This window comes from Dendrobates tinctorius, unplaced genomic scaffold (assembly GCF_039654945.1).
Source record: "Dendrobates tinctorius isolate UK_male_01 unplaced genomic scaffold, ASM3965494v1 ptg000022l, whole genome shotgun sequence".
Lineage (NCBI taxonomy): Eukaryota > Metazoa > Chordata > Amphibia > Anura > Dendrobatidae > Dendrobates > Dendrobates tinctorius.
The window spans coordinates 61924234-61940755 of NW_027361690.1; the positions used below are offsets into that span (position 1 = coordinate 61924234).

Here is a 16522-nt window from a genome sequence, read left to right on the forward strand (position 1 = left end):
TGACGACCTTCCGTCTCCTCTTCGGAGGATGACGAGTCGGTGTTTACAGTATGGGAGGTGACTTCCCCTGATGATAAGCTCTCTGATTGGGACTCTATTACCACGTCCCCCTTCCTTCCTTTCCCGTTTTATGGATGAAAGTGCACTCTGAATTTCTGCGCGGATTACTGCCCTTAGGTCTGCGGCATGATCCAGGGTTTCACCGCCGAGGACCTCCTGTATACAGGAGTCACGTAATTTTTTCTCCCAGGGCGTTGGTAATGGCTTCCTACAGGTGGGGCATTCCCTGTTCTTGGTTTTTTCTCTCTTCTTTCCCGGTTCTGGAAGTGGATCCAAATCCCTCACTGGGCCATCCACGGCAGGTGACTTGCTCCTTGCAGTTGATTGCTGCGTGGAGTGACTACTGGACCGGCTCTCCCGTCCGTCTTTATCCTTTTGGCGGTGCTGGTGATGCTGCCTATGTTGCTGCTGCTGCTGCTTAGGCTGCTGTAGCTCCTCATGCTGGTCGCTATCCATCACGCCTGAACGCTTCCAGCCCTGAGGCTGCTTCAGCGTTCCAAATTTGAATAGGCCGCCCTGGCGTCACCTGTTTTTCCGGCCTGCACCGCTGCCTCCCCGGGGAGTGCGCACTGCGCATGCGCCGACCGCGGGGACCCGGAAGTTCCTCCTTCTATTTCCGGGGCAGCGCCATCTTGGTACACCTCTGTACCCAGCGCTGCCCCTATACCGGCGTCCCCCGGCCCCTACTCCTCCCGGAGCGGCGGCCCGGTCCTCCCCGCCCGCTCACCCTGGACAGCCCCTCAGCTGCAGCGGTGGCGGCTTCGGCAACCGACCCCGCCGCGACAGGGGCCTCCACGCTGTCTGACCGCGGACGGGACGGTCCCGGATCTTCACCCCGGTAAGTGCTGCACTCCTGCTGCCGTGGTTCACCCGTCAAGGACAGGAACCCAACTGGGGGCGGAGGAGAGGTGTCGCTCTTTTGTCTGTAGGTTCCTGTCCTTGATGGGCGGACCCCCTCTCTCCGTGGTGCTGTCATGGGTGAGGGAGAAAATATCGATATTTGCAGATGATACAAAACTATGTAAAGCAGTCAATACAAGAGAAGATAGTATTCTGCTACAGATGGATCTGGATAAGTTGGGAACTTGGGCCGAAAGGTGGCAGATACAGTTTAACAATGATAAATGTAAGGTTATACACATGGGAAGGAATCAATATCACCATTACACACTGAACGGTAAACCACTGGGTAAATCTGACATGGAGAAGGACTTGGGGATCCTAGTTAATGATACACTTACCTGGAGCAGCCAGTGCCAGGCAGTGGCTGCCAAGGCAAACAGGATCATGGGGTGCATTAAAAGAGGTCTGGATACACATGATGAGAGCATTATACTGCCTCTGTACAAATCTCTGGTTAGACCGCACATGGAGTACTGTGTACAGTTTTGGGCACCGGTGGTCAGGAAGGATATAATGGAACTAGTGCGGGTACAAAGGAGGGCAACAAAATTAATAAAGGGGATGGGGGAACTTCAATACCCAGAGAGATTAGCAAAATTAGGATTATTTAGTCTAGAAAAAAGACGACTGAGGGGCGATCTAATAACCATGTATAAGTATATAAGGGGACAATACAAATATCTCTCCGAGGATCTGTTTATACCAAGGAAGGTGACGGTCACAAGGGGGCATTCTCTGCGTCTGGAGAAAAGTTTTTTCCACCAACATAGAAGAGGATTCTTTACTGTTAGGGCAGTGAGAATATGGAATTCCCTGCCTGAGGAGGTGGTGATGGCGAACTCAGTCGAAGGGTTCAAGAGAGGCCTGGATGTCTTCCTGGAGCGTAACAATATTGTATCTTACAGTTATTGTTTGGTTCTTTAGAAGGACGTGGATCTGGGGATTTATTCTGACAGAATTTTATAGGCTGAACTGGATGGACTAATGTCTTTTTTTGGAATATGTTACTATGTAATCCGAACGGTAAACAGCGTAACAAGAAAAAAAATCGCAATGCCAGAATTATGTTTTTTTGGTCACCACAACATTCCAATAGAATTCAATAACGGGCGATCAAAACATCGTATCTATCCCAAAATGGTATCAATAAAAATGTCAGCTCAGGCCACACAAAAATAAGCGATCGCCAAACCCAAGATCATGAAAAATGGAGACGCTACAGCTCTTAGAAAACTGAGGTTTTTTTGCCCACCACTTAAAGAACCTAGACATGTTTGATATCTACAAACTCATAATGACCTGGAGAATCATAATGGCAGGTCAGTTTTAGCATTTGGTGGACATGGTAAAAAATAATTGTGCAATTGTACTTTTTTTTTTGCAATTTCACTACACTTAGAATCATTTTTTCCTGTTTTCTAGTACATTATATGGTAAAATCAATGGTATCGTTCAAAAGTACGATACATCCCGCAAAAAAAAAAAGCCCTCACTAAGCCATATAGACAGAAAAATAAAAAAAAGTTGTGGCTCTGGGAAGAAGGGGAGCGAAAAACAAACATGGCGATATTACAACCTGCACCCCAGTGAGGCGTCCACTATCGGCGGCTGTCGTGCACGTCTCCAGTTCATCAGAATAGTGGCTGCCACTGTACTGTATAGCCTCTTTAATGAAAGAATATGATTTTATGGACCACTAGGGTAAAGTTACAGTAAAGAAATCTGCAGTACGGAGATATTAAAGGGGTTTTGTTAGGGAAATAATAGCCTAAGTATTTTTATGCACAATAAATACCTTTTGATAAACTTGCTGAAGTGGCATTTTAACATTTTACACCGTGCTTAGAGTTGGCTCGTATGTAAGGAAAAACAGCCCTGAAAAGTGACAATTAGTTAAAATTGAGCTATGTCAAGTCCCGTTTGACGATCGTCTGTGCAGACGATCCTGGGATCATCGGGAACACACGAGGCAGCGATACTGGAGTTACCACCATCATACATAGGTTTCCACCAGCTGCGAACCTGCATAGTGGTCTTATTAACAGGGCCATAGAGAGGCTTTCCATCACATAAAGTACATTTAATTCAATACTTTAAATAAAATCCACAATTGGACGCGTTAAAAATAATTCTGTACTGGGACAATCCTATAAATGTGCCCCAAATATAGCTAATTATTTCAATATATTTACTACAAACATCACGGTTTCCTTTCTTAGTAAATGTGGGTCACTGTGTGTACCCAGTCAGGCGTTTTTTCTGCTGCCAAGATGCACAAAAAAGTGATCACCGGGTATCAAACCTACAAAAGGAGGAGAGCTCGCTGCAGAAAACTAGAATTAGATGGTAGACTAGAAGAACTGGATCCGTCTCGTTGGCACATTAAATATGAATGATATGAAGATTGCCAGTGATGGTAGGAAGCCGTATCAGATAAGTCATCATTGATCCAGCTGTACCCAGAGTACAAGGGTAGTAGTGTAACGTCCCGTGAAGTGCAATGTTCTATGAACTGGCGCCAAGTTCCAGTCTGTGGATGCTTGAGACAGAACATAACCCCCTGCTGTAACCACATTATAGCTAATAAAAGACACAGTGTTCCCACGTTTGCCTTTTCGTGTGCCTGATGTTATGATTTTAGTATGGACCGTTCTGAAACCGTTTTTATTAATATTTAACTACTGCTATATGTCAAAACATGGTGAACCTTCAATTTTAAGAGGAATCTGCAAGTCAGCTCATACGCTCATGTTGTTCTTTTAAAGACATTGTCATCTACACAGTTACTGATGAAATCTGTTGATCCCCAACTTAAAAATTGTGGTTTTATTTCATATGCAAATAAGGCTGAAATGCTAAGGGCATGATCAGAGCACTTCCTAAGCCTCAGGCTCCAACCCTGCCGAGCCCCAACATCCTCATATTTGACTGATTTTTTTTAGCTTAATTTTGATTTTTCAAGGAGTAGAAGTGAAGGTGACGTCACTGACAGCATCATAGAGAGATCTTTATTATTTCATAGCAAGCAGTAAATCAGGTGGGGAGCGTACAGGAGCACAACAGCAGCCCGCTATTTACCGGTATCCTCTGCACCCGATTTTTATTGCTTGTTATGACATAATAAAATCTATCTTCTACGAGATAGAAAAATCTTTATTATGTGGTGAGTGCCGCCATCTTCACTTTATACTACCTGGAACATTCAGTAATTTTTTTGTATCATGACAATTATTATCACTGCAACAAGGTGTGTATATATACGTATGCATCACACCTGTGTATATCATCATACATGTATGTTAAGACGGTTTCTTTTTTTTTGCCTTTTTGAGATTTCTGCAAAGTTGTTAATCAGAAGTCTACTCTAACCATTGCAACAGCGGGTCATTTCCCACCATTCCTGTACCATGCACATTTTCAGGTTTCAATGTACACGCACGTTTAGCAGCACTAAAAAAAAAAATCTTGGTAGCATAATTTTGCCTTTTTTCTTACTGGTTAAATGTTTTTAGCTTGAAGAAATAACTTCCAGAAGAAACTAATTACTTTTGGATGCTGGCTCCAGTTTATTCCTGCTTTCTACACTCAAATGAAACAATTTAACCTACCTCACCACCATCTACTTACCATATTTTTTGGACTGTAAGACACTTTTTTCCCAAAAATTTTTTTGGGGAAAATGGGGGTGCGTCTTATAGTCGGAATATACTTACAAATGCTGCAGAAGCTGCTCTCTGTGCTGCTAGGGGGGCTTCCCGGCATTTTTCCAAAGCCCAGAGGCCGCCGCAGCTCCATTGCTGCGATGCGGTGGCCTCTGGGAAAATAGCCGCTGGGGGGTGGCACAAGCTCAGATTCAGATCTTCGCACCATAGCAATGGAGCTGTAGGGTCCTCCGGTCTTTGACAAAATGCTCAGAGAGCCGCAGCAGCGGCGCAGAGCACTGCTGCTGCACCAGCCTAGGATGGGGTTTCCCGGAGGCCACCGCTCCAGCCTGGACCACCAAACAACCCCTGCGACCACTGCTGCACCTGTATCGATCCCCCTGGTAAGGTGAATTTGGACTGTAAGACGGACCCCCATTTGACACATTACTTTTTTTTCCTTATTTTCTTTTTGAAAATTTGGGGTCTTATGATCCGGTGCGTTTTATAGTCCGAAAAATTCCATGTACTCTTCATCTGCCACACAAGTCCAGCAACTAGCTCACCCCTGCAGACACTCACACACTCTCCATCTCTATTTTACCACCGTCCTCCATATCTTCACTCCATGATGCAGGCAGTACCACTGTTTTCTACAATGATTCACACATCACCTGTTGATTCAGGTCGCCCCTCTCGTCCACTGCAGATTGCGAATCAATAGACAGCCGTGGCACAACAACTTCACTAAAAAGCTTTGGCGAGTATCCAGGGTTGCAGAGCGGAGCTGGAAGAAAATACGTTAACAGGAAGACCTCTCCACATTCAAACAAGAAACTTTCACATTCAAGTTGGTACTCATCTTTACTAAACAGGCCTACTTCACAACCTTCGTATCGTATCCTCTTTACCCCAAAGTTATCCAACACTTAATTTCCACCACTGCCCCCCCTCGTCTCTGCTGGAGATTTTGCCATACAACTAAATGGACCAAATCAGGAACGTCTTTACTACTCAACCACCACAAGTCCTATGAATACCGGACTACTGCCCTTTCCCACTAACTTGCCTCCCCCACATCACTGAAGGAGAGCTTACTCCTCACCAAATCACACCTCAGGGTGGAAAAGCACAGGTCTTTCATAGTAGTTTTCATAGCTGCTCCTAATGCAGTTTTTAGATCCAAAATGAAGGAAAAGAATAAAAAGGAAAGACTGATAAAGGTCTCCTTTCTTTTTATCCACCCACGAGTCTGGCTTACAAAACCGCATAAAAAAAATTGAATGTGCAATTCAAGATTTAGGCTTAAAAGTGTAAAGTTGTGTTTACACAGGCTGATGGCAGTCGTTTAGTAGCTTGCTTAGATAGGCCGACCTCCCTTCCCACATGCACAGAATAATCTCTAATAGACTGTTTATGCGCATAATGCGTTCTCGACAGCACGTTCTGTTTACTACTCCATGATATGCTGCCAAGCAGGGCTGTGGAGTCGGAGTCATGGAGTCGGAGCTCATTTTGGTGGAGTCGGAGTCGGTATAAAATGGTCCGACTCAGACTTCTAAAATATATAATAAATTGGGTACAGTAGTTCAATGCAGAATGTGCTCAATATTTTTTCATAGGAATTTGGGAAAGTTATGAAATGTCCTATAAATGGCTGTTCTATTCCTGATCTAAGGCTACATTCACACATAGCGTTTTTGCTGCGTTTTTTGAGGATACGTTTTTCAGCTGCAAAAGCAGATCAGCTTTTTAAAAAACCGCATCACCTGAAAGGTTTTTGAGCTCATAAATAATGTTTTCAATAGCAAAAGCAGATGATTAGAAATGTGCTCTATCCATTTATCCATATCTGTCTATCCATATCTTATCTGTACCAAAAAGAATGAAAGCCGGGTAGCACACAGACTAGCACTCCTTTTTTTTTTAGCACCAGTCAGGTACACCTCATAGCTGCCCAAAAGGACACCGAGGACAGGCATTGCTCATCTTCAGTAACACATCAACATCAATTGATAGTAGGAATAAATAGACTACATTCACCACATCTTAAGGTGCAGGCTTTATTTTCAAGTGTAGCGGTGTGCAGTATAAGGTTCTGCAGCAGCTGAGGTGTGCAGTATGAGATTCTGCGTAACAGTATGAAGTTCTGCCCCCCCTAGTTTTGATCCTGGCTAAAACTGATTCTTATAGATATGGCGAACCCTCAGGTAACCCTAAATGAAGGTCAATGGACACAGGTGGCTGAATTGAAGGAATTGCTTAAACACCTATTTACTATGACTAAAAAATTACAAGCTGAGGATTTAACTCCTGGCATTTTCAAAAGGGAGTGGAAGAACTTGCTATTTTGACTGTCCCAAAGAGGAGATTTAATCGCAGATGGCATTTCTGCTTCAATGAAATGGAGACACACAGCTATTGGAAAGTAAAATTTTTCTGGCAGCTGTTTATGTGGACCCAAGTCATTGTATATTGCTTGATGATCAACAGCTTACCTACAGGAAAAGAAGCTCTGACTGAGGTAGCAGTTAGGATGAGTGGCCTACAGGAGGACTGCCAGGCGCAAGAGGACTTGGGTCCTGACAGTTCTACTGCTGCCATATCTTCATCCTTATCAGATGAGGAGTTTGACTTTGACAAGTATTTGGATGATATGGAGCAGGCAAAGCGTTGCTGCAAGGAAAAAGATTTCACTCCTTCTCCTATAGCAAGCAGATTGACCATATTTCAGCAAAATGTTTCACTTGCTCTCAAAGAAAAAAATTCAACCGTTCATCAAAACTGACTGTGCATGAGGCAATTCCTTTATACTTGGAAATTGTTAGAGATGTTGCCCATGTGGTTACGGCTTTGCCTCCAACCCAAGTTAGTGTAGAGAGGTTGTTCTCTCTGGCCTTAAAATTATTAGGTCAAATTTTAGGTCATCTATGAAGGAGGATCTGATGGAGGCAATTCTATTTCTTAGAACAAATTCATAGACTGCACAAATGTTATTTAGTATGTTTTTGTTGAAAACTGTTTTTTGCCACTTACATAGTTTATTACATAGTGTTATATATATACTGTGTATATATATGTAATCGATATTACATAGTGTATTACATATTTACAATTTATTACAGTTTTTTGGGTTCTAAAGTTGTATTCCAATAAATATATATTATGTTCTATCTAAATGTCTTGATTATTGGATCATAAAAATGATTAAATGTCTGATGTTCACATTGTACTACAATACATTTTTCACTTAAATATGTATGTGGGAGTCGTGGAGTCGGAGGAAGGGAAATTGAGGAGTCGGAGTCGCAGGTTTCGCTTACCGACTCCACAGCCCTGCTGCCAAGAATAATAATTTTTAAGCAAGCTTAAAAATTATCACACCAGATGAAAGAGCGTTTTTCTTGTTCTTCGGGTGATCGGCAGTCTGTTTACACTGGCCGATTATCTTGTTTCCAATAATTGGCACCCCAAGTCCTTTTATAGTTTATATTTTTGAATCTACTCAAAACTTTTTTTATGCATTTTCCTCCTTTTGATGGGTTTTTGTGCATATTAGATACATGTGATGTAAATGTGTCCATTGGATAATTTCTTACCTTTTTCAACATTCATGTTGTAGTCAATGAATGGAAACATGGCTATTAACTTCTGAAATTTAACAATCGCGCCCAATCACAGGTCTGCTACAGACGCAGAAACATTTATATTCATTGGACGTTAACATTGGTCCGCACTCACTGACTTCAAACCTTAAAGATACATGAGGTATACTACGAAAACTGTTCCGAGTTTTCATTATAGAATGAATAGGGTTTATTCTCTGTAACCAGAATACACAAGTAACACTGACAAATAATAATAAGACCACAAAAGCAGCATTTAGATAAAGAATGAAATTTATTTAGAGAAATTTGCCTTTACAGGTAACTAAGAAATAACAGATAAATTAAAGCTAGTTACAAAGAAAATTCATTACAGGAAACGGCCAAGACTCGTACAGTAATAACTTTTTACATTATTTACACATCAACATAAAATAATTAACTTCTGTTTTGTTTCATTTTTTACAGTATTTAGAAAAACACCACAATCGCGTTTAGCATAGAGTTCTGTGTCACTGAAAAGCCGCAGAGAGATGAGTCCACAGCTCCCCGACTTTTCCAAGTGCCCCCCACATTGGGAGCCCCCTGTGCTGGGCTCTTCACATGACACCTACATGTACCTCAGTACAGGCATTTACAGAACACAAAGCAGAGGTATACATGGTACTCTAGGCCTCCCGAGTATTCGGGACTTTCCTCTAGTGCAGTCATCGTTAGTACTATACATGACACCAAGGCTAATATTTTTTCATGCAGACGGGATGAAATGGAAGGTCGTTTACTGTCCAATACTCATGTATTAATGTATTATTCTTATACATTTCATTTGTAACAAAACAGATGGAAGTGACTGAAGCTAAACTTTGAGAGCCCAATACTCTGCCGTTCTGCTACGAACCCTTATTTGCATCATATGGTCTGATGAGCGAAAACCTCCTAAATATTCAGTACATGCATGTGTAAAATATGATCCCACAGGTATCATAGGCAGGAGTGTAGTAGGGGCCGCAGGCCTAAAGGTGGCCATACACCTTAGGGCTTATTCAGACATCTGTTCTTCGCAAACGTGTCCGATCCTTGGTTTTCACAGATAGCACTTGTTCCAATGACAGTCTATCGGGCTGTTCATGTGTCTGATTTTTTTCTCAGACCGTGACTCACACAAAATCACGGAGACTTGTCCAGTAGTGATCAGAGTGTTGGATCAACCTCGCCAATGCAAGGCTCTGGGATCCATGACAAATCGGACAGTACTTGAATGCCATCCTTCTGCTGTCCGCTTTTCACAGACTGTCCGATTTTACTGGATGAAACCTCCATCAGTTTGTTTTTGTTCTTTTTTTTATTTGAGAAAAACAGGTTAAACTGATGGTAAAAACTGTCACACTGACCAAACTGTGATGGAACTCTGTTTTTTGTGTACAAGAAAATTCACAGACATGTGAACGAGTCCAGAGATAGTTGTGAGCCAAGAGCTGTTCTCCCCTTCCCGCATAAGATATAGTAGGTCAATCAAGCACTTGGGAGGGGAGTAAGCCGCTGCCTGACATGTCAGTCGGTGGCTCATTTCCCTAAAAGATTGGGCACGTTCATCTTTAACATACCCAACACTTTTCTCCACCACAGTCTGCCATTGCGAGTGAGGGAGGAGGACCCCTCCACATTAGATCAGCTTCTTCAGTTTGCAGATAGACACAACAACTGGTGGAGAATCTGGTGTCCCCAGCCCATTGCCGGCTCTATTACACATGTAATATAGAAAGCAATAACCTCATATTCTAATCCTACACAAAGAACCATCCAGAATCACAGGTAGGGGTGGAAGCGGAGACGTCGCGGCGTACGGCTAGGCTGGCCACATCTGGGACCTCTCACGGCAGAAATGTCAGCATTTCTGGTGTTCAGTATGGGTGAATTATTTTACTTATGTGATGGTACTGGGTGAGGGGTGATTACGATTTTTTTTTTGGAGCCATTAAGTAACTTCATAGCCTCGTTTTATAGGCTGAAGCAAGCCAGAGAGTTTCCATCGTCGCACTTATATTTGGCAAATGTGTGTGATGCCCGGGAAGAATCCATTACTAGAAGCAAGATACCGGATCTTGCTCATTTACTTTCAAGTAATTCATTTTCCTTTGGTTCAATATCATTATTTCCAAAGAGATCAACGCTAAGGGAGACCGACCATTTCATCCAGTCGTACAAACAATAGCTACAGACGAAAAAGAAAGCATGAATCAGAAGAGAGACAATTGTATGGAGATGGGTGGCATTGATGTCTGCCCTGTCCTGCAGGGGGGCATGTCCAGAAGGGGTAGAATAGGAATGTCATGGATATATAGATTCATATAAAGAAAAAAAAAATATATATATAAAAAAATTCAAAACAAAAACTTACAGTAACAACCCAGAATACATTGTAACATTATACACTTTAATACATTTCTGATTTGCATTGCAGTTACCTTGGCAGTCAAGGACATGGCCTGTTTCCTAGTCAAGTGCTGCCTGTTTGTTGCACAGGGCCTCTAATACAGTTTTCTGTGATATTAGACCACACTCCGCACACACATAAGTGCTCTTATTTCTTACAAAGTAACTTTGGTGAGGTCTCAAAAGCAGCAAAAAAGTCAAATAATGCATTTAAAGCTTTAAGAAAGGTGCTTTATACCCAACATATACCCCATAGACGGCACACACCTGCCTGGCTGAGGCCTGGCGCCGGGCAGTCTATGGCCAGAGTGCACTGACACACAGGACTAAAATACTGGAAATGAAAATACAACGTGCGCCAATATACAGCACACAGGAAGGGAGGCTGGCGGTTCCGGGATATTTGGCTTCTTAATGTAACCTTTATATTTACAGCATTTTTACATTATAATTAAACCATTGGAACACAATAATTTTCAATGGCGCAAGCAAACATTATAGGCCTAGCCTAAACTTGTATTATATAGTAAGTGGATCGAGTGACAAACCAGTGGCAAAGTCCCTGCAGAATGTGAATGTAGTGTTCACATGTATATGAAAGTGGTGGAATCGATTCCCGTCGGCACTACTACCTACACGTAATGCACTCTGGAGCCGCAGATCCAAGTCACAGTCTGCATGGTAGGAGCAGTCACATGTATAGCACAGCCATTCTGCTGACAGCAAGAAGTCCTGTCCTCAAGGAGTCCATACACATTAGACCGAAGTCAGCTGGACCCACAGATTTCATCGGGATCGGCCAAGTACCGTGTTCCCTCGCAACCCTTATATAGGAGAGAGGAAAGGGCATGTTGGATCCCACCAAGCCGAATTCTTTGGGCCCACAGAAGACAGGATAGTGACTTACTCTCCTCAACATTTCAAAAACCCATGCTTTCCAGAACAAGCAGTTTTATGAGGGAAGTCAGTAAAAACAAAAGCTATCGAATGTGTATGGGCATTGGAGGATTCGGAAAAAGAATGGTGTTGGCTCATCTCAATGATGCTTTTGAGACAGAAGCCTACTTTATACGACCCCTTTATAAATATCCATAAAAACTAACATTACAATTAAGAGGGGGTGGGGATGTAGGTATCTGATTGGTTGCCGTGAAGAACAGTGTACTTTTATTTTTTTAAGGATGACCTTTTGTGATGCAATACAATGTAATGTGTGTTTTCTAATATTCCTTGTAAATCAACCATAACTAGCATTGTATTCTTTCTCCCATCGGTGGAGACCTGCAGACAGTGTGGAAACTTGGTAGATTTCTCAGTGCCTCCTCGCATTCACACCTGCATTGGGAAATACAGCACACAGGAGTAACACCGCCCGGTTACCATTACCGGCTGGCCATCATTGATTGTCTTCAGTCTTAGAAATTCAGCTATTATGGTGAATGCCTTATGTAAAGTGCATATTGGGACCACACTGGGGGGTAGTAGAGACCCATCGTCCGTCAACTGAACAGCAGAGTTTAGGTCACTTCTGCCCCAGGAACCTACTTCGACATTTCATTATTATACCTCTGTGCTATTAAAAAAAAAGCCAAAAAGGGGTTTGGGAGGGCTTAAAAGAAAAAGTTATATTTCATACTGAGATCATCATATTAACGGCACAGCAATCACATTAAAGGGAACATTTCCCCACTTCATCAGCCATCGCAGAAGATGAGCTGGCATGTCTACAGGCACTAGTTTATCACCATGACTGACAATGCTGAGTGTGACTACTAACCTATATGCCAAGGGGTGCATAATAATAAAAGTGGGCTGTAACGGGCCCTGCTCACTGCACAATGATTGACAGCCCACTGCGCGCACGCTCTGCGCACTGCAGATCAGACTGCCAATCAGTGTGCCCGGGAGTGGTTATAGCGCTGCCACTGTGTAGTGAGAGGACTGATGCAGCCCCTAGTCCGTCCCGATGGCTGGAACAAGGGGTCGCAGAGAGAATGTAACCTGTCCCTGCAGTGGCTGCTCCAGTAAGAAGAACAATGATATATTGGAGACAGGTTTCTAGTTGCTATTGCCTTCTCCTGTGCTACCTGTATCAGCTCCAGTACACGCACACTCAAAATCTGACCAATTAATCCTATGAAGAAGCTCTTATGACTTGTGGGATTTGGGAGCGGCCCATCTGTACCTGGACAGAACAGAAGCGGATTATAATTGTACAAGATTACTTCCCATGGAACAATAAAAATACAGTTGTTATGTAATAAAAAAAACAAAGTCAAGACAGGACAGGAAAGGACAAGCCGACATCACGCGTGCGAGGCTAGAACTATACTGCGGTCACAAGTTACTGAGAGGACCTACCCACAGCTTACGTTTTTCTATAGCCTACAGCGCCCTCTGCTGGTGAAACAACACATGAATATGTGACTTGCGCATCTGTACCGACCACAAGAAAAACAAAAACAAAGCCGATGACTCCATGGAGAGCAGAGTACTGCCAAGCCAGCTAATTAATAAGCAACTCATTTCATGGGGGGTATTTTTCCTAATTTAAACATTAAAATGCAGATTTCCTTAACCCTTTCTCTTCCTAAGCAAATGCACAATCCTATGAAGAATGAGCACAAACGTATGGGTAGGAAGCATGCAGGGCTAAAAAGATGGGCACCAGAGAGAAGACTAGAACGGCTGATACCGTCATGGCCACGGGTGGGGGAGGAAAATTCATGAGGTTATACTAGTGAAGAAAGAGAATGTATAATGGACACTGATGGCCGCAGGCATCATCATACACCTGGAACTCACACGTGTCTTCTGAGGACCTTTCTTGGATTTGCTCCTATAGTTCCGAATAGAAAAGGCTCCAGATAAATGGCAGCCTGTTCAATGAGTGGTATAGTAAGAAAAAGAGGCAGGAGATTGTCCACGTCTCTCCTAAGTGGTGGCCAATGTCCCTGGCACGGAGAAAGAATGTAGAGTAATCCGCATGCACACATGTCCTCCATTGGATACCATCAGCAGAAGATCTCTTCCTCCTGAGACACTCCCTCAACGTGAACAGAATCTAGAAAAAAAGGCGGATACGTAAGTGATTGTTTCATATAGCAACATCTTTTATATTCTGTTTATAGTGATTTTTCACACACTGTTAAAAATATTCTCAGGCTTTCCGTAGAGTAACACAGACAATAGCCTACGAGGAGACCGGCAGGTGAGCAGACAGGGAGAAAGCCACCGCCGTCTGTAAAGGTCCCATGCAGGGAGTACTTATTATAACATTATAACGTGCTCTCTCACCAGGACAATGGTTTCCTTTCGATTTCTTCTTTTTCTCCTTTTTTTCCTTCGTTTTTGACAAGTTAAAAAGACGATTGGTGGTCGGACCCTCCACTGGTTTGTTAGTTTGGTTGCCAAGCAAACTGAAGTGGCCTTTTCCTTTTTGCTTACTCTCTGTCCGTGACAATGTGTCCTTTTTGGGTACAGCAGAGGTTTTAGAGTCCAAAGTTTCTGATTTTGGTGCGCTGGAATACCTTTTTAAAGATTCCGTGCCGTCAGGCTGCGAGGGGACCCGGGTAGGTTTTTCTTGTTGAAGGGTAACCTAAACAAAATGGAAAAAAAGGATATTTCTAGAATAAGACCATGTTCACACGATCAGTATCTGGTCAGTATTTTACCTCAGTGCCTGGAAGCCAAAACCAGGAGTGGGGGATAAATCCAGAAGTGGTGACGTGTTTCTATTATACTTTCCCTCTGATTGTTCCTCTCCCGATGTTAGCTTACAAATACTGAGGTAAAATACGGACCATGATCACCTGAGAGTGACCACCACCCAACAGTCATGGAACAATTTTCACAAATTAAGGTGTCCACATATTCACAATCTCACAAGGTGTTTTTGTCTGACTTGATATGCTGTGCTCATTCCGAGCCAGTAATCGTCCGTACCGTGTGAAATATGCGAATCCTAAGCTCATCAATCATTTTCTTTGAAGTTCTTCTGCACATTAGGTCATGAACATGGGTAAAATACCAGACTGTGCAGATGGAAAATCAGCTGGGTATTACTCTACCACTATTTGGTGAGGATTTGCCAATGCAGAATGGTTCTTTGCAGACCCACGAACAGCTCTCAGAACTAATTTTAGATAGCACTGGGAAAGTGGGCAAGGGAATTTGGCTCCCATTCATTAGGGCTGGCATTTTAATTGGTCAGTTTTAATGAGAGGTTTGCAGGAATAAGATGTGCCAAATTCAGTAGGAGGCGCACACCGCTTAATGAATTCGGCACATCAGTGTCATGTGACTGCGCACCTCGCCAGAAATGTGACTCCAATCAATGACTGGAGTAACATTTCTGGAATAAGGAACATTGCCAATCTTGATGAATTTGACAGGCAGCGGTAGCCAGGCCCTGTCCATCATGGCTCCATCTCAGCTCCAGAAAGAAACAAACAATTTGCACAACTTCATGTAGCCCATTTTTTTTTTGTTACTTTTCTAAGTGTTTTACTCCAGTTTTCAGCTGTAAAGACTTTGATGAATCGGGGCCTATGTGTAAAACATTCTTGATTGCACTTTACTTCATAGCTGAATCTCCTGTTACTCAGGGTTTACCTAGATAACGCTACACTATGCTTCTTAAGACATTGCTGAGCAGAACTCCCCGTGCCCGCTCTGCCTTGTGCCACCTTGGCTTCTAACTACTTCCACGTAACATTAAAAAACACAAAACAGTGCTGCTCAGTCCTGTGTTCCGCACCTGTCTCCTGACATCATAATTTCAAGTTACTGGTGATTGGCTGAATCCTCTACAACTACATCCAACTGGGAGAACAGTGTTTCTTCTGTTTGGACATTAATGTGAAGTTGCAGCTGATCAATGACTACTGATTGACTGCAGCGGTCAAGTAACATTATTAACATCAGAAGACAGGGAAGGGGATGCAGGGCTCAAAAGAGGAGCAGGAAATAACTTGGAGCCAAAGTTACTTTTTTTTTTTTTAAAGGCACCCTGGGGCCACCCATTAGTGGACTACCCCTTCAGGAAGATGCAGACTGGGGAATGGATGCATCACTTATTTTAATTTCTGCTACTAGCGTTGCACCTCCCGAATAATCACTCCCAATATTTCATGCCCTAGACTACACTACCTGGTGGTCGGTGTGCGGCTTATCCAGATTCACCATGCCCTGCAGCAGCTGCTCCACCGATTCTTGTTCAGCCAAGGACTTTGGTTTTGAGGAGGTCCGGGAGAGGGGCTTCTCACTTAGCCTCAGCTTCTGGTGCTCAATAAAGGTGTCTTGTTGCAGCACCACAGCCTATAGTGAATGGCAGAGATCAAACACTTCATACAAGAAAAAATAATGAATAAATACAGTGAAAACTTTCAATGGAGATACAAATTACCTGCAAGTTGCTGAGAAGTTTGTGAAGATTGGTGACTGTTTGGAGAATGTGCTGCCAAGATCCAAAAGGAAGAATGTAAAAGTATTAGTGACATGCAATTAGCAGTGTCCTCGGTACAATGGAGATATACAGGTAGGACAGGAATATGGCCAGACGCTTACCTCCCCATTTCTCTTAAGCATAACACTGGGAGTCACTCCCTACAGGACATAGAAAATGGAACATTAGGAACGGGCACCAGCCTCATTTATACCAATGCTAATTACGTAATGAATGCTGAACAGTGATGAGCGAACGTGCTCGGGTAAGGTGTTCTCAGAGCATGCTCAGGTGCTAACAAAGTGGCTTTGGTGTGCATGAAAAATATGTTTGTGGCTGCATGTCTCATGGCAGCTCGACAGCCACAACACATGCAGGCATTGTCTGACTGTTAAGCAACCCCCGCATGTGTTGCAACTGTAAGAGCCGCAAGA

The 16522-nt window shown here is 43.1% G+C and overlaps 1 protein-coding gene across 3 annotated transcripts in view; it reads right to left on the reverse strand.

The window, feature by feature from the left end:
• Positions 1–8485: 8485 nt before the first annotated feature.
• The window catches only part of AKAP13 (A-kinase anchoring protein 13), a 250169-nt gene continuing 242132 nt past the window's right edge, over positions 8486–16522 (reverse strand). For all 3 annotated transcript variants that reach the window (XM_073568737.1, XM_073568735.1, XM_073568736.1), the window contains 5 exons: positions 16211–16249; positions 16050–16100; positions 15794–15961; positions 13940–14240; positions 8486–13706 (listed from right to left, as the gene is read on the reverse strand). In XM_073568737.1, the coding sequence (XP_073424838.1) occupies positions 13657–13706; positions 13940–14240; positions 15794–15961; positions 16050–16100; positions 16211–16249 (609 nt within the window). In that variant the 3' untranslated portion in view covers positions 8486–13656. The remainder of the gene's footprint in view (positions 13707–13939; positions 14241–15793; positions 15962–16049; positions 16101–16210; positions 16250–16522) is intronic.